General features: G+C 38.3%; 1 protein-coding gene across 1 annotated transcript; it reads left to right on the forward strand.

The window, feature by feature from the left end:
- The first annotated feature begins 6,661 nt into the window (after window positions 1–6,661).
- LOC135171203 (uncharacterized) lies at window positions 6,662–17,998 on the forward strand. The gene is made up of 2 exons (XM_064137593.1): window positions 6,662–7,112; window positions 16,139–17,998. The coding sequence occupies exons 1-2, from the start codon at window positions 7,053–7,055 to the stop codon at window positions 16,880–16,882; spliced, it is 804 nt and encodes a 267-aa protein (XP_063993663.1). The 5' UTR covers window positions 6,662–7,052; the 3' UTR covers window positions 16,883–17,998.
- Window positions 17,999–18,418: the final 420 nt, after the last annotated feature.

Genomic DNA, 18,418 nt, shown 5'->3' on the forward strand with positions numbered 1-18,418 from the left:
TGGAACTTCCTAAAAGACATTAGAAAGTCCCCGTCAATTCATACCTGACGTGTACTGCCATGTTTCATGTCCTCTGGGGGACGAAAAAATGGCAACGGAATTCATTGAACACTTTCTCCGCATTAAAAAATATCAACATGAAATCGATCTGACGTTCGACGTCAAAATTTCCTCTCCTACTCTATTTCCCTTTCCTCCCCATTTTCCTATATTTTTCCCCCCAAAAATGTATTTTTAACGCTACGTTTCATCCCATATATATTTTTATTGTCACCTAAGAGGGTAACAAAAATAAATACCATCAAAAAAAAATGTTAATATGTTTATTTCCCAAATAAAATAATTCTGATTCCACTGGGATGACATGACTCAGCGGAATATATCGGTGACAGAAAATGTTCCACGAATTTTTATTATAAATATAGGATCCATGGTAATATGAACTGTCATTCCTCAAGTGGCATGTGTACCTATTTCCTGGATACATAGTCCACAGCCATTGAGATATGAGTGAACGGCAATTTCAATATGAAGCATGCGCCTCACCTGACTCTTTTTTTTTATTCATCCCCGGTATTTCTATTTATCTTCCATTTCCACGATTGCCCGTCTTCGTACTCGCGGCTCGGCACTTCTACCAGCAATTTTGCGTTTAAATGTACTATATAAAATTACAATGTATACGTGCACTAACCGTTAATCTGGGATACATTGTAGAAACTGGAAACGTAATTAAGAAAAAAAAAATAGAGTAGACAGGGAAGAGGGCGGATGTTGGCGGAAGAATCCAATCGTGAAATAAATTTTACTTTTGCCGCGATAATCAACGTCACCTCAGGAAATTCTTGTCAAGGTGGATCGCTTTCATAGAGTGACAATCGTGATTGGAGCAAGTCAGTCACTCTCATTTTTTATTGAGTGTTTTATTGATGAGTTTGAATGATTAATTGGAATATTTGTATTTCGTGGTGTCGGGACACGAGGCCTTTCATTATTTGTTTTAGTCTAGATCACGTGATACGTTTATATTTGCTTTTTCCACAATGACTCTTCTGGATTGGACATGTTGAACCCTGGATCGGAATGGAGATGCTAGTTATTCATCAAGTGGATACGCCCAGGTGTAACCAATCGGTCAATTGACCCAGATAACGTTCGAATTCAATGGATCTTTTGTGTACATTATAACCACATACCGACACGTGAAGTTTTTAAATATTTTTGTGCATTGTGAAGTCTGAAGAAAGTCGTATGGGTTTGGTACTCGTGGAGGCAGTGATTGAGATGTTGAAAAGGATGTCAATGATTTTTTTGAATTTTTGGGAAGTGGTTTTTTCAGGGAATTCCAGTTTTTCGGTTCCAGATTGAATGTACGAAATTATCGGTCATTATTTCAGGTCTATAAAAAATAATTGAGAACAGAGGGGAAGGAGAATCGCTCTAGTATTGCATACAGAAGAGTTGTATAATTTATCGTTTATGTGATGTCGTTAAACTGAATCCGTCTTTCTCTAATTAATCTTAGGAAATGAACAAATGAGGTTTAATTATAAAATTATAGAAAATATTGATAGCATCGACTGAAGGTCCTCAGGTAATGTCGGTTGTCAGTTCGTGGGCGAAATGACCTGCTGGCTGAAATGATTTCACTTATTTAAAAAAAATATCGCTAAAAATATACAGATTAGTTCGATTTGTAGGAATTTTTTATCAGGATCTATTAGAAATATAAATTTTCAAAATTCAAATTGTGATTCGACATTTCCTATAATTCAACACAATCCACAATCTCCAATCTCAAAAAAACGTTTCCCACCGATTTCAATTAGATTTCTCGAAATGCGACGTACATTTACAGTTAAACCTTTCGTCCACGCCTGATTTAGAGATTGCAAACGACGAACGTGAGGCGATTCACAATAAATCGGCGATCCCAGAAGCTAATTCCTCATTGCTCCTCGCTATCAATTTACACTTAAACCCTCACATGTCTCGAAACATGATTGAGTACCCCATCCCCATCCCACCAAGGGCAAAAAATTAAAAAAAAAACAGAAGCTCTGTGAACAAAAATCTTCGAATGACCTTGATCCATTGCACAAAAAAATCAGCACCAAAATCGTTGAATGATATTTCGATTACATGAAAATAAAAAAAAATAACATGAATGTAATTTCATTTGGAATTAATCAGAGCCTTTCTATCCCACGATGTACCGCTTTAAATGCGGTACCGTTTCCGAAAGTAAGCAAAGGATACACATATCTCCAGTACCTTGACTTATATATTATTTTTTGCATACTTTTATTTTTTTTTTACCACTACACTTTTTTTCCCCTCGGTGCTCTGCTCAATTCCGTTAACTTGGCCACGCGTTATGCTAATTTAACTTTTTCGTTAATTGTTAGCCACCTTCCTGCGCACAGCATAATTCCCCACTTTATCACGTGTTACGTACAATTCTGGTGGTTTTTTTATATTCGTTTAATCGGCTTAATTGTGGCTTGAAAAAATAGTTCGTCGAAGGGGGGAGAGGGAACGGAAGTCATTTGTCGTTTTGGCGTGTACGAATTCTCACACTGGGTTTTAACACAGTGAGGGAAATATTGAGCAAAAATTACGGAACTATTTACGTAATCTGCAAGAAGAAATCATTATCCGGAAATTTGTATAGAAGTTGAGGAGAGAAATGTGGAACAGTGAGAGAATTGTCGGTTTTATCACCGAACTGAAGAAGGGAAATTTTGCAAAAAATTTCCGATGGGTTCTGTCGCCATCAGGAAAAACCCTAGAATGTTCACCAATTTTTGGGAATCTTGTGAGTTATGCTACGTTCTGTCGCGGAAAAATTGTCCATCCTTGGGAAAAAATTACGGAACGACTTGTTGTTCTACTGCTGTGAGTCATGAGGCGGTTAATTCAATTTTACGGGATTTTACGCTGGCGTTTATTTTGTAGTGATGTTCGTTGAATTTTTTGCAAAAGACCTGAGTAATGTCTTTAAATGAGACTGACATTCACACTGAGAATAAAAATTATCTTTGCCAAATATCCATTTACTTGAGAGAAGTGTTTTCTCAATATTGTGTTTTTCAGACGCGTCATTCCCGGGCAATTCTCCTTCAGATTTAATTATGAAAATTGTGTTGCCTCCATGAAAATAGAAAATAATCATGTCGGCGATGGCCGTGAGTGAATTCCCCCGGTAATTCTAAGAATTAATAAATCAATTCAATTCTTCCGTTTGGTAATGAATTTCGCTGAAGTTGAAATCTCTTGAAATCTGCTTGTCCCGCAAGGACTGGGCCAAGGTGAAAGCATCGATTCCTAGTCCTGTTCTACACTCGTTAAGTCCTACCGCAATTACCCTGCAGTTGTTTTTTTATTCATTTATTTAACAATAAAAAAACCTCGGTTTATGTAATCAGGGGAATGCAAGTGATTTGTTGTGATGCCGGTGACCATGAAGTTTCGTTCCCATTCGTGATCATGACCCACAGACACTCATTGATTGGATAGACATGAGACTGAAAATTAGGATGACTAAACGATTTAGTTTCCATTTAATTTCATCGCAGCGAAAGTTTTCATTTTCACCGTTCCATTCGATCGAACGATTTAATCAGTCGTCTTCCCCACAAATTCTTCCGATTTGTATCCGTCTCTTCTCTCTGAACAAAATTATGGGCGGTGTTGAATTAATTAGTGAATTTCACGTGAAAAAATATATGTTCTGCAAAAATTGAACAGAAAAAAATATTGAAAAAGTCTATATTTTATATTTTACTTTTCATTTTAAATGTTAAAAGTCGTCGAGGAATAATTTCACTTGAAGAAAAAAACTTTCCTGCACAGGATCATTTTTAGAAATAAATTTATTTTGTCAGATACAAATCCATCGTCCATTAATATCAAATATGTTCTCTTATTTTAAGAAAATTTATTTATTTGAAGTAGAGGAATCTTCGTGAGTTTTTCAGTCACTGGAATGCTCGAGCCCTCTTGCATTAATATGATACATTTCTGACCCTACGGGTTCTCTACATTCCCTCCTACTCCATTTCTCCGGCACCAACTGGATGAGACGGAGGATCTGAGATCACTTAAAAGCATCTCAAATTACAAAATTTAACGCAGAATAATTTTCTAGAAAATTTCTAGTTCAATTTCTAAAAAAAATACAATCCATCAGGTGTGAAAAATTCCAGTGGTGTTAAGTCAAACTTTATCAGGATTTCTCATCAAATTATTTGACAGAATTTTTGAATGAAATTTCCTTGAAATCCTTTGAACCCAGCGATCCCCATGTCATCGGATTTCCAAATGAAGGCCCCTCGTTACTTCGGATTTCCAGACCAAATTCTCTTGAAACGACATTCTTGTAAACATCATCCTCAGATTCCTCTCCCCTTTCTCGCCACGCCCTTTTCCTATTCCTTTTTCCTCGCCGCTAATGCCCTTGGTCCACGACTTTTAAGTCATCTTGTCTCAGGTGCTTTCTCACCGGTAGCTCGTCCATCCTGGAGCTCATTTCTTCCAGCGCAGGTCTATGTCAAATGTCTAGTGATGGAAAGGTCACATTTCTGATTTTCGTTTCTTCATTAAGATATTCGTGACGGTTCCTCAACGTTCACTCGAAATAATCATTGACCTGACGGCTCATTAGCCCAGACAAAATCGATGGATGTGGGTAAAGAGTGCATGGGCCGTGTACTTCAAATGAGAATTCTGGAATTTTCCGAGTTATCTGGGGAATTAATTAAGGCTAAATGGTAATACTCAGCTCATCGAGATTTCTCAACATTATTCAGTTTGTTGGTATTTGAGTCTTATATTTTTCATTATGGGAGAGATGGTAGCCGTCGGGGGTTAATAGAGCTTGGAGAGAAATCGTTGGGGCGATCGACGTTGTGGAGATCGATGGGATTCTTTTAGGGAATCTTAACACGCAATGACACTCTGTTCTCATGAAGGTTTATGAGTGAAAACTCCAGTTGGGAAATTTCACTTTTTAGAATGTCAATGGACAGTTTCCCTTATGTGGGGGGTACGGAGAAAATCTTGGGGTCTGCATGATCACTGATCAAAATTTTTTCCTAGATTTTCAGCGGAAAATTTCGGTAAAAAAATAAACAATTAATTAATGAAATAAAATTTCTATACGGATTGGAATTATATGGGAAAGTCATCAATGAGGAATTCAATTTCCTTCAAGTTTATCGCCGCCACTGTAATGATCATCTCGTCTAAAAACCAATAGAGAAGAATATTCTGTCGTCTTCGAAAACCAGTTTTTCCACTAAAATAAATCATTTGCCAGCTCTAATTCCCATAATTATTTGTTCTCAGACTCATTCCGTTTGTATAAATTCATCATGAAAGACGTAAGTACAGATTTATCTTGCACGTTTTACAAACAACGGGGGGGAAAAAAGATATATTCACGGGCGGAACTGAGTACCTGAATTTCATTAAAACGGTCCTGGGTAGCATTCTTGACGATCTGGTGCAACGGTCATGGTGAACTAGAGCGACCCCTCTTCACCAGAAAGAAGAGAAAACTCCGCTGTATCACTAAATCAGGGAAGAAATCTTTCCCTCAAATGTTTCATTTCCTTTTAAATGTACAAATACACCGTGAGCGTTTGAAATAGCAAACCGTAGTCACTTTGCACCAATTAGAATCATTCTGCGAGATAATTATCTGCCATTTGTAAAATAAATCTTTAACTTTCTGGTATGGAAAGGGTCGTCAGCGGAAACACCGCTTTCATCTGTAAATTTTCTTTCATACACTGGAAAATCGTTGTACTTTCTAATGAGTTAGAAAAAATCTAATTAATGTATCAGTCGATCTATTCGAATTTTTGGCATTCACCGAACACGAAAGTCTCAAGGGAAAACGAATGCTCCCGTCCAATTTGAATATCGCCTGACTGATTGCGAGTGATTTGATCGATTTCAGGTGATATTAACAGTTGAAACTAAAATTAATTTAATTAAATATTATTTGTTCTGTATTTTTTAGAAAATTACCACTAAAGTAATCCCCCACAGAGACCAAAAAATAGGGAAATAAAATTATTAAAAAATTGCAGTGTCATCTGCAAAATTTATCCTGTCTTTTGACAATTTCCTTGCAGCTGAAGTTACAATTGAAAATTCTCTCATTTCACATTTTATAACCAAACATTTGTAATTTTTTCCTTCCCTGTAATTAACCTTTTCCGTGGAGGGAATTTCGTTAATCAGATTAAACCGATAATCTCCCTCGTCCGTATGCGCCATCGATACCCGGCTGATTACGCTAATTATCACCTGGTAAAACTATTGAGAAGTCATCTCACCTGGTGAAAAATCATAATTAAATAGCAGTGAGGAAGAAAACCCCTTCTCCTCAACTCATTAGATTTTATCCCCCATGAGGTGCTTCAATAGACGTATGAAAATGATGGGAGAAATATTTTAGCAATGGATGTACCAGAGGAAGAAAAAAAGGAGAAAAAACCCTAGGGGTACATCCCATCAGGTGGGCTGGTGTGAAAATTGAAAGGCGAGCAGCCGTGAAATGTCCGTGTGAAATCTTTTGGTTAAAAAGCCTACGTAACACCACGACTACCAGGAGGTGGAGAGTTTGCCCCGTTGGTTCCGACTCAAGTGAGACGCAGGGAGCGTTCTTCTTATACCTGAAGACGCGAAGAGCGCGAAGATTCCGCTCCGCCACTACAAAACGTAAACCCGGTAGTGGGGAACTCCGCATAAGAACGGGACAACCTTAAGAAAAGCCTTCATTCTGATAGCCGTTGGTATTCCATCCAGTGGAGATGAATATTTTTATTTCAAATGTTTCAATATTTTCTGCATCACCAATAAAACAATCCCATGAAATCAACATTGCGAATAGTTGAGAAATATTATACTTTATTTATCTGTGATTTTTTACTCCGTGATAATTTTATTTTTGGTTTTTTATTAAATTTGTGAGAGATATTCCATCGACACTGTGGTGATCGTTCTGTGAATAATATATTTTATTGTGAACATCGGACTGGATGGAGGAGGACAACAGGGGGATCCAAGGGACGTCTATTGGAGTTTTCTGGGATAATAAGGTGTGTGACATTGCTATCAATATTTTATAGTCATAGATTATTGAACCAGCGGCCTTCGCGCTATTCCTGTGTGCACGTAATAACTCGTATGAATATTATCCAATATTGCCGGATGCTCGAGGACGTACGACAGACGTACCGTTCATTGACACTTATTGATCATATCGATTTCCGTTTATTTATCGTGCAATGACTCGTCGAGTGGAGGAATTATTGGCGGGTCGGTGAGCAAGGGCGAATTTTTTTTCGGAATTTTTACTGTGAAAATCACATCTCTCCGGGGAAAAAAATCTTCACGCTAGTCCGGGGATGGACAAATCATCGGCAAAGTGAACGACATTCTGGGACACGCGCGGTGTATCAAAGTGGAACTTGGGAATGAGATGCAATTCGCACGTGTTCAACATAAAAAAAAAATCTTACTGTACCTAAATTGAGCGTGACCTTTTGTCGTTGTGAAAAAAAAAACGTCTGAAAATTGTCAAGTGAATTAACCGTTTTTTATTGTGAGAAAATGTCACTCAAATTTTTATCAGTCACAACATGACAAAAAATCCCCAAAAAGTCAACGCTACCTGGCAGTTCCAGTCGTTATGGCGAACCTGTTTAACACTTTTAATTTTTGATATTATCAAATTACTTGTCTGTAAAAACTTGTTGTTCCCTATCTGATCGTCCAGCTGACATAATAAGTCTTATTTATAGTATTTCGGAGCGGAAATTTTCCCGGATGACACAATCGAAATTGATAAATTCCCCCCGCTCCCCCCGAGAAATTCACAACAGAAGAAAAAACAATGCACTAATGAATTCTTCAGCGTGAAAAAAAAGTTGGTCTCCTTCGACTCGCGATTCATTCCAGACTCGGCGCCCGATATATAGTGAAACGATAAATCCGGAATAATTGAATGGAAAAATGATTGACATTAATAAATCGTCCCGAGACTGGGACGTTGAGTCGTGCAAAAAGTGGCGTTTTTTAACGAGTGAGAAAAAAATGTTTATCCAGGTACGGTAACCGGGTGTCGGAGCATTGGACGTTTTCAAGTGTTGAAGAGGAGAGTGAAGGCGCAATGTGTAGCCTCGTTAAGTGACTTCGTAACTTTGAACAGACGCTGATGAAGTCTTTTCCCTGTTGACTGAAGTGTGATTCTTCCCCGCCGGTTTTCATTGCGAGTACTTGAGGCTAATAAGAATTACCAGCAGTGCGCAATTAAATATAAGTGACGATGGGGAGAAACAAGATCGGAATTTATGGATTTGACAGATTGCTTATGTTATTATCCCTTCAAAATGGAATTTAATTAAATTTTTGAATGACCTGTAGAGGCAGAAAATTTTAATAAAAATTATGCCACTTTGTTGACCATTTTAATTGGCATGGCACGATTATTTGTGCTTATTATCATTTCAGTTATTCTTCACACCAAAAAATGAGAATTTAACATTAATATTAATCATATAAATACAGAGACTAGTGTATAGTATCGCTCATCTTGTTGAAATTGAGATTAATGTCGATTTAATCAATTATTTTCCGTTTTATTGCACCAAACAGATAAAACGATTGATCAGTAATTAATTGATCGAACATGAAACGACTGGAAATATGTTGAGTCTAATTGACCGATGCAAATGCTGAATATTCCGATTGATCTGGGATTAACGGAAATTCCAGGGTAAAAGTAGATGATTTTAATCCAGGATAGGCGATTTAAGCCCCCGGTAATGCTGCATTATTACCTATACGCTGGTTTCAGTTCGTGTATAGATATATTTATGCATTATCACGAGAAGTGGCAGTGGCCGTCCTTTACCTGAATCACCGGCTCATTATATCTTCCAACGATATACCTTCCATCCAATACATATCGATGTGTTGCTGGTCATCAACGGCTATCGCGTGTTACAAGTTGCAGCGGCTATCTGGGATACGAAATATAAGTTGTGGAGAAGTCGATGTTACGTAGTACTGCATCAGTTACGGTTTTGAAGTGATATGTGGGTCTTAACTTGTGGGCATCATAATTTATTAGTTTAATTGAAATTTATTTACCGTGAGATAAATTTTTTTCGTGTCTTTAGATAATGAATAATTCCGGATTTTGAGAGCACGAAATGAAGATATCTCTCGTTTGGAGACCTTTTGATTTTTTTCCACCGTAAAAGATGGTGAAGTCAAGAATTGATAGTTTTTTTAAATTGATGTCATTGGCTTTGGGATGAATTCCGTGTTTTGTATCAGAAAAAAATCAAAGTGTAAATAATCTATTGGAAAGAGGAATTTTAAAACTAAACTGATTATGCAGATGACAGGTTTAAAAAGGTGATAGTAATTCATCATAGTCATATAGCCGTATTAAGATCTAATTGGTGTTGTAATATGACTATGAAACTGAAGCCCCAGCTCTCGCTATTTATTGACTCAATTGAAATGTCGGACTGTTATCCTTCTGTGGTGGCTCCTCGATTGGTTTATAGCAGCAGGAGCCACGTTTAGCTGCATTAAAATGACCCGATGATGATACCACTATCGTTTATTGCTCCATATAATTCCCTGTAATTACGGATAATTACAATCTCATCGGATTTGATAACTGCGGCTGTCCCGCAAATCAATTCGACGAGTTGAACAATCCTAAAAGGAAATTAATGTCAAACATTGAGACTGCTGAACGACTGATCCATCAATGTAAATTATTTCAATCGGAAACTTCCTCAACTTTCCAATGGCACATATCATTCGTCGTATTTATCTCCAGGATCTCCGGGAAATGAAGATCAAGAGAGAAAACCAGTATTTTAATTTAAATCAGTATTTTTTACTTCTCTATTTGCTGAACACTGTGGGACTACGGCAAATTCCCATGATAAAATTTCACTCAGTATTTTATACGTATTCACGTAGCCATTTCACTGTCCATCTTCCCACTTGGACATCTGCCAATCTCATCTCTCCCATCTATCACCACATCCTTTGCTATTTTTATTGGAAACTCTTTCGGTGCAATAATTTTAAATTCCATGACGTACGAAATGTTCATCGAGTCGGCTGGAGAAAAGACGATTAATTGGAAGCTCATTAATTGTCGTCACTTAGTGAGGCGGCTTTTCAACTCCAAAATTGGAGAAATGATTGTCAAATTGAAAACAAAACAAATTACTGTAATAGATCAAATCAACATCAAGTATCAGTCATTGACATTGTTGAATGTTACTGATGATTAGGGAACTCGTTTGATTGAACGGTGAAGCTTGTTCCGCCCGACAAAACGGGCCCAATTAAATTGAAATCGGATGAAAGCTGTGGCATAAAAAAAATGTTTCTTGACTCGAGGTAGTATGAACACGGAGTATGAGTCGCTGAGCCTAATCAAGAAAGTCAAGAAAAAGTCATTCATCTATATAAATAAAAATGAAATCGCCTTCGTTGGTAACTTAATTCAATTAGAATTTTAATTTTCACCTCATTTATAGAAAAACCTACTACGCTTTTATTTTATTTTCACATTTGTCAGCCATTTCCAAAGGATTCTATGGAATTCGGAGAATGATGGAAAAAAAATTATACACATTTTAGACATTAATGAATTTTACTTGAACTTTTTATTGAGAGCCTTCAAAATTCACATGATCTGTGTAAAAAAATAAAAACTTCGAACGAAACAATTCTTTCCTTCAATGGGCAATTTTCAGTTTTTTTTTCACTTTCACAGAAAATCGGAGAGGCCATCGAAAGTCGTAATATTCGTCGTGACCATGAATGGCATTCCTGTCGTGAGTCCGTAAAAGAATAAAAATCCGTAAAAATGACACTGATGGAGGCACCATTATAGCCTAAGAAGCATGCAACTTTTTTTTTTTTTTTTCAGATATTTCTTCACTCCCATTTCGCTGCTGGCAAGTGCTTCCCTCCCATCAGCATTTCATACGGTCATTATATAACAATGTCCGCTATCTAGCCGTATACCGTAAATAATATCTGAGAAATCGACACGAACTCCCCAATACATCTACCCTGCATTCGATTCTTTAAACATTTTCAATAATCATTATCTTCGCGAGGTGAAATAATTGAGGATTAAAAATAGATTTCGCTCGCCATTTAATAACTACTACCCACGCCAGACAATTTGTCTCCCCTCCCCTTCCGCGGCTTGATTTTAGTAGTGAAAGGTGTATCATGATTAATAGTCCAGTGAAAATGACTCGTCGCCGTGAAGAAGAGAGTAATTGAGATGTTGCTACGGCTGAATTGTTAATTTCATAAGAAAGTACTTGAGAAACAAAAACTGTCTTCTTGCATGATAATTCATCCTGTCATGCACATGATGCGTTCATCCCCCCTCCCCGCCCCGAATCTCAACCATCTACTTTTAGTCCAACAAAAACTGTGACTTTTTTTACCGCAAACGAAATTGTTATTCAATTCATAATGAACTTGTTCCAAATGCGACAGGAGTAACGGAGAATTCAAACATCCGGAGAAACATAAATACCATTAATTAAATTACGAAAGCAGAAAGTTATTGCAAATCGGTCAGCAGTGGACTGCAATAATGGTACCCCGACATCAAAAGCTCATCCATTGAGGTCAATTGAGTTTAAATAAGTAGACAAAATTAATAATTTTTAAAAATTTTTTTTTTGCGTGCAATTTTTTGAACAGCGGTCCTTTGACCGTGAGCTGTCGGGAAGGAAATTTATAATTCTTGAGGAGTAAATTTGATGGAATTCCTAGCGACACATGTCGCCTTAAATATGGCATTGAATACCCGATGAGAAATGAATGAATTTTGCTCGCGGACTGTAAATTGCCCTAGAATAACGTGACAATGTATTTGGAATTCTGCGTAAAAGTGTGCGCCACGAATGCGACGGTGATGTAAATGTTATTCGGTGAAGGCAGCGGGTACGTCTGAAAGGCTAACGAAGTCAGTGTATAACGCGGTTGGCTGACCACCCTGGGAAAGCACTACTCACCACCAACGTCTTGGTATAAAAACCCAAGTGTGCCTTATCTTGTCCTTCGATTCGATAATATTTCCGCAATTATAATTAATTACACATTATTACGCAATGTGAATTGAGAGTCGTGTCACTTCCGGCGGATGCTGTAGTTGACGTGAAATAATTCTTCATCTTATCACATAAATTTGCATATAAATTCCCTAATGATAGTTCAGAGTCATTGAGCGCATTTTATCGAGGGAGAAAGCTGTTCTCAGGGGGAAAGAGTACCTGCGCTTTGCGTCAATTATCCAATGGATAAAATAAAAACTACTGATGATCATAAATAAAATTTCATCAGTGGGCTGAGAAAATTTACAACTTGCGAATGAGTGATTTTGTGGAATATAAAATTCTATTCAAATTTTAACGGTTCAACGATGTTTTACCGTTAATAAATTGCATTCGCTCAAATGTTATCCAGACACTGGAGGAAAAAAGTAGCTCAACTAAAGATATATTTAAATTAATAATCTGGTTCCTGAATTTTTTGCAGCAAAAAATCACCTCAAACTTCTTCTTCGGAGTATTTTTTAAAATAATTAGGCAAATATACTATCATAGATAATAATACCCGAAGGAATTTATTCATTAGGGTTCCACAAAATCGATAATTTACATTAATTTCTGTCAGTGAATATTCATCCTTCCGACAGCAGTTAATATTCTCCAAATAAACAAATGATTAAGCCCCCTTGGAATTTCCCCGTAACCTCTCTCTCTCCCTCCCCCAACTGAATTGATATAAAAATAAAAATGTACTCTTAATTAATCGATGAATGGAATTCCCGATTGGGGCTCCATGCATTATCACCAGATCCAGCCAATTAATAGCACGAAGATCGTGCGTTCCTAGGTGCAATAACAAGACATCCTCCTCGATCAAACATATCTCTCCTTCTTCGTTATAAAATTCCCTCTTATGTTTACACCAGAGCTGTACAATCGGGCGCCGCGAAAGGAGCTTCTTCCCGCAGGGATTCGCGAAAGCGCGCGATCGCGCGAGCGCCAGTACTTCAATTTTCGCACGCCTCAGCCTTATAACAAACGGGTCTCTCCAGCGCTTGCCCGGTTAGAGTTTCACTTCCTCGTGACGTTGTAATACAAATAGTAAACCTCCCAGCGAGTAAACGCCGGCTGTCATGTAAATAAATTCTTAAATAACACGCGTCGAAGAATTGTGTATTTTATGGCCTGTAACCAACTACTCTGTGAAGTATATGTGAGAAGACCCAGAGGTCCAGCAATGAAGATCGGTCGTAGGCGATACTTGACCTGTACGACACCGAGTCAGAGTCTAAATTAAATGACTATATTTGTCGTCAACTTGAACGGCTCTGACATTAGGGAGTCATCGGCACCGGAAAATTTCCTCATTTTTACCGGAGAATTTTAGATACGATTTGATGGAGTGTTTGACCGACGTTCGACTTTATATTTTCAGGGATTTCCTATTTACCTACTCAGAATAACTCTCGCGGCATTTCCAGCCCTTCTGACCCTAATGACACATCAGTTGAATTCGTCAATCCCACGAGTATTAAGTGTTCGAGATGATTTATAAATTATTAAAACTTTTCAAGTCACAGCCTTTTCATTGGTCCTCAACCTAAAAACCCCAAAATCTAATTATTCATTGAAAAATCTTCCTCCCCCATCGATTCGTGCGAGCATATCGAATTAACACGTAAATAAATACCACGGACTATTGACATTCTTCGTGTCTCAGGTGCTTCTTCCCATGCATCTAACGAATTACGAAAGCCGCGGCTAGCGGGAAGAGAATAAAAAAACCCACACGCAACATCCATTAATACATTTTATTTGGTTTGAATTCACCTCGAGTCTAGTCCCTAGAATTAACAAACCATTCTGAAACAAAACGCTGGGTATCACGATAAGATTTAATCAGTGACAATCCGTAGGAATTAAAATACGGTTTCACGGTGAATTCATCGTGTTTGAGAAGTCGGGTCAATTTCACTGGATGAATTGCAAGTTTTTTTTTTTATTTCCTTCAACGTGAGAGGAACCGTTTCACACTTAATTAATTTCTTCATTAGACGAGTACCCCGCTTCGCTTTTGTGCTTGTAAATTTGGGACTCTGAAATGCTCGCAGTCATTGTTCATTTTGTTTTTTTTAATTCAACCATTTCCAACGTCAAATGCCTTTTGTCGGTTTCGTTTTGACTGTTAATGAAGGAGCATTGTCTAATTTTAACACAGGTCCTTGGAGGTCAGGGGGAAACATGAACGTTTGTCTTTTCAATTTCTCCAGTTTGTACTCCCTATACATCACCTGCCTTTTTCAACCTCATTCTCATCTTTTTTCTCATTTCGTTTTCTCCATTTGTGTTAACGGGTTTACTTGTCACTCACGTCCGTCGTTATTTCTATTGATTGGATGAAGAAGAACTGCGGGTGAGTGAGTGGATTGTTACACGTTCGAGCGTTAAATTCCTGAGTGTCATCGGGTAATTAATGACGAGTCGGGAATCAACGGATGAAAAATGATCGCCCTCATTACGAAAATTCTCGTAATTCAAATGAAAAAAATTATCCAAATATGGGACTGTCGATAAAGCCACTCTCTACGATTAACCGTTGGAATATAGACCGACATCTGCTGTAACGACTGATGGTGGTTACAGCCGGGAGTTCGCCGACATTCATAGGTGGCAGAAGCTTTCATAGAATGAATTTCTCAAAAATAAATGGATTTATAATTAAAAAAAAATCGCAACCGCCGATGGGGGGAGAGAACATGAGTCATCATAACAATTAATTGAGTTTCACATTCAGTTTCAATTTTTTTTTAATAAAAATTTCCCGATAAATAAATGAGGAACTGAATGATTCAAGATTAATAATTGCAATAAGGTCCCTAATAAATCAGAAAATTTTACTTTTCCTTTGTAAATGTCCTTTGATGTAAATGTAAAAAATTCATTGAATTTTTTACCATCCCCTGTTATTCAACCCCCTCAGCAGTTCCCCTGAAAAATCCCCTCGATCAAACCACTCGAAAATAGGGGGGGGGGGGAATAGCGCATAAATATTGGCATTGCACGAATTACATGGCTCCGATCAACAAGCAAGCGTGCGCACACACTGCGGTATTATTGAGTGATTACTAAGATCGAATGAAAAAATAACTCCGAGAAGGGGAGAATTTTTCCAGTAGTACAGATGGCTGAAGGGACGACCACCAGTCCGGAAGGCATGGCAAGTGAAACCAGGCGATATTCATCGCAAACCCGATAAAAAAAAAAGGGGAAGAAGACGAAGAGCTGAACCGGGAGGACGAGGTGAATTTATGAAGGAGGTGGGGATAAAACTCGGGGGATGGGTGAAAAGGAGAAGAAAATAATATTGGACAGCTTCAAGACTTCGGCGTCTTCTTCGTCGTAAAAAATATGGAATGAGAATAAAATTAAAAGAGCGACTAAAACGGACGTCGCCAATCCCTTGGCGCCAATTTATACCTAATGAATTATCTGCGAATAAGGGGAATTATTGTTGCGGTTACGCGCACCCCCACTTCTCCCTCACTTTTGAAAGCTCCTCCATAAAAGTTATTTTTATGAAAAATATTACATTTATCATTCCTCGACGAAATAGCGATAGTTATGTATTTGAGAAAATGCTAATAAATCGCCGGAGGTTGGGCTTACCCACACGGTTATCTACTTCATTACCATCCCACTGTCTTCGTGACGCGCTGGGGTGAGCTTCAGGTAATGTTAAACGAAAATTATCCGAACGTCCTTCGGGAATTCCTCACAAGGCCATTCAACGAACAGTCAATCCCAATTTTCTTTACTCGACCCATTCGTTATTTTTTTTTATCATCACAGGGACATTGATTAGGGATGTGGGATGATGTCACGTCTGAATATTTTTCAGGCGATGAAAATGTGAGTCGACCTGTCCCTTTATCTCTATTTGTCACCTCGTCCTTGAATTCTTCCATTTTTCGTTCGACCAATTCAATATTTTTTCCTCCTCTGTGCAGATAACCACAATGACGTCACTCCTCCTGCTGCTTCTCATCGCATCATCAGTGACATCAGCCCCAGCGCCCAGAAGTTCAAGGTCCGAGGAGTCGAATGACGTGGATTTACCAAAGAGGCGCATGCAGTGGGACGAGAGCCCCAAAGATCCTGGGGAAGAAGAACCAACGGACCCAAAATCCCAACTCACATCGGATAATTCTCACTCCCTGAAGAAGGGCCGAATGCACAAGGCGTCCTTCCTGAATTATCCTTACGCGCCTGAAATCAATACAGGCGTGACGGTATCGACCCCAGTGGAGGAGCACAACGACGTCACTGAGGAGCGATCTCTGGGGATGAGGAAGAAGTACAAGGACAGCAAGATTTTCTACATTCGTCTGCCTCCCTCGCCGTATTTCTTCGTTCCCGGTTTGGGATACATCTCGAACCCCCCAAAATTTACCGCGTCATCACTGGGGCCTCAGGAGAATTCCAACAGGTCCCAGCGACCTCATCGTCCTCAAAATTCCTTCATCAATTTGCCTGTGGAATTTGTTAGCAATGGAAAACCCACCGGTGTCTACCAGTACGAGAGCCCGAGGAAGCCGCCAAAACGGAAGGACACGATTCTCTCGAAACTCCGCAAGGGGCCCTACCCCTTCAACGGACGACCCACGAGTCTCTATCTCTTAGGGCCCAACGGAGAGGAAACCAGAAGACAGCCCATTATTTATTCGGATATCAATGGCAATAATATTTATTAAATTTAGTAATTCGTTGATTAATTTTCAATTGCATTTTACGAGGAGAGGACGTGATAGCAAGACTTCTAATGACTGACGAGAAAATATTTGAAGGTTCCAATGCAGGCCTCAAGTTGTAAATTTGCAAAATTGCAACGATTTGTCTCAGATATTAACGACTCTCGGGGCATCACTCCATCAACTGGGATTGAAACCTTGAAAATAGATGAAATATCGTCGGTTCATCCCATATTTTCCTGCATGAAAATCAAGCGTGCGTGACTGTGTCGATGATTTTACCAAGTGGCAATGGGATAACAACTTGCGGTGGCAATTTATCCTTCAGTGTCCTTGAACGATACATGCCAAACCCACTTGGAGGACTGAGTTGCCTCGTCCTCTTGATGCTACTCTCGACACATCTGTAAAATTGTGTACGTTCGACGGGATGCTGTGTTTAACGAGTGAAATGACATTCAACTGAAGAATATGACACTCTCCGACTTCCGCGAAGCAGTGACAGTTGTGAGAATCATCGTTAAAGAACAAATTCACGAGTACTGTGGAATAAATTCACTTTCCGATGATGAACAAACTTCGTGTGTGTGATCAAACTAAACATAGCAAATTATTTTTGCTCAATTATTAGTGCTAACTTATGAATTTTTACGTCCAGGGCATAATGTCGGTATCGAAATGGCGAAGCGATATATGTGGACTTCCATAAACAGAATTTGACTTGAAAAATTCTAACTCTAATTCGGTACAAAAATTATACTCCATACATTTTCGGACATTTCTGGGATTTTTTTTATAGAAATGAGAATCTCTCAGTCGAATTTTGGAGCGATATCTCCCAACGTGAGAGAGATAATGCAATTTCTGTAATTATTTTAATTAGCTGCATAAAAAAAATAATTGAAAAATTTTATCTCCCTCAGATTGCGATATTTATCGAAAACTGGCCCAGTCAAAATTTACTTATCTCGTTTCACCATTTCGCTACTAATTTTTTGTTCACAAACTAGTTTAATGTAAGGAATTATTTTATGAACGTCAGATTGTTATAGTTTTTATCGAAATATCACAATCATTCTTTGCTCTATCGTATCTCCATAATCTTACTGTAAATATTTGCCAACAGAAGAGAAAACTTGAAGTTGTTTAACTTTATTTGGAAACCTTTTACTCCGATCCCTGGGGTGTGAAAAACTGCAGTGCTTGTTGATTTAGGATAACAAAAACCTTGTGAGAAAATAATACTCAGGCTTTTTTCGGGGAGATTTATGATTTTTATCAGACAAGAAGGGGAATTACTCTTGTTTCTGTCCGGCGAACCGATCCCATTGCTCTCGCTCTCTCTCATCTTTTTTCACAATCAGCCAAGGACGAGTGCAATTGACCACCTCTATCAGCTACTCTTAAAATTATAAAAATATAACGCTTCAAGTGCAAGAGCGATCGAGCAGGATATTACGACTCTAATTGCGATTATTACGATGGGGAGGGGAATAACAGTCATTACCGTAACTCATTCAACACCTCAGTGATGTTGAA

The sequence above is a fragment of the Diachasmimorpha longicaudata genome, chromosome 2, assembly GCF_034640455.1.
Source record: "Diachasmimorpha longicaudata isolate KC_UGA_2023 chromosome 2, iyDiaLong2, whole genome shotgun sequence".
In the NCBI taxonomy this organism is placed as follows: Eukaryota; Metazoa; Arthropoda; class Insecta; order Hymenoptera; family Braconidae; genus Diachasmimorpha; species Diachasmimorpha longicaudata.

Coding starts and splice junctions, on each gene's coding strand:
- LOC135171203 (XM_064137593.1), top strand. CDS start 7,053: ATGGAGGAGGACAACAGGGGGATCCAAGGGACGTCTATTGGAGTTTTC. Junction 7,113..16,138: donor GAGTTTTCTGGGATAATAAG/GTGTGTGACATT, acceptor TCCTCTGTGCAG/ATAACCACAATGACGTCACT.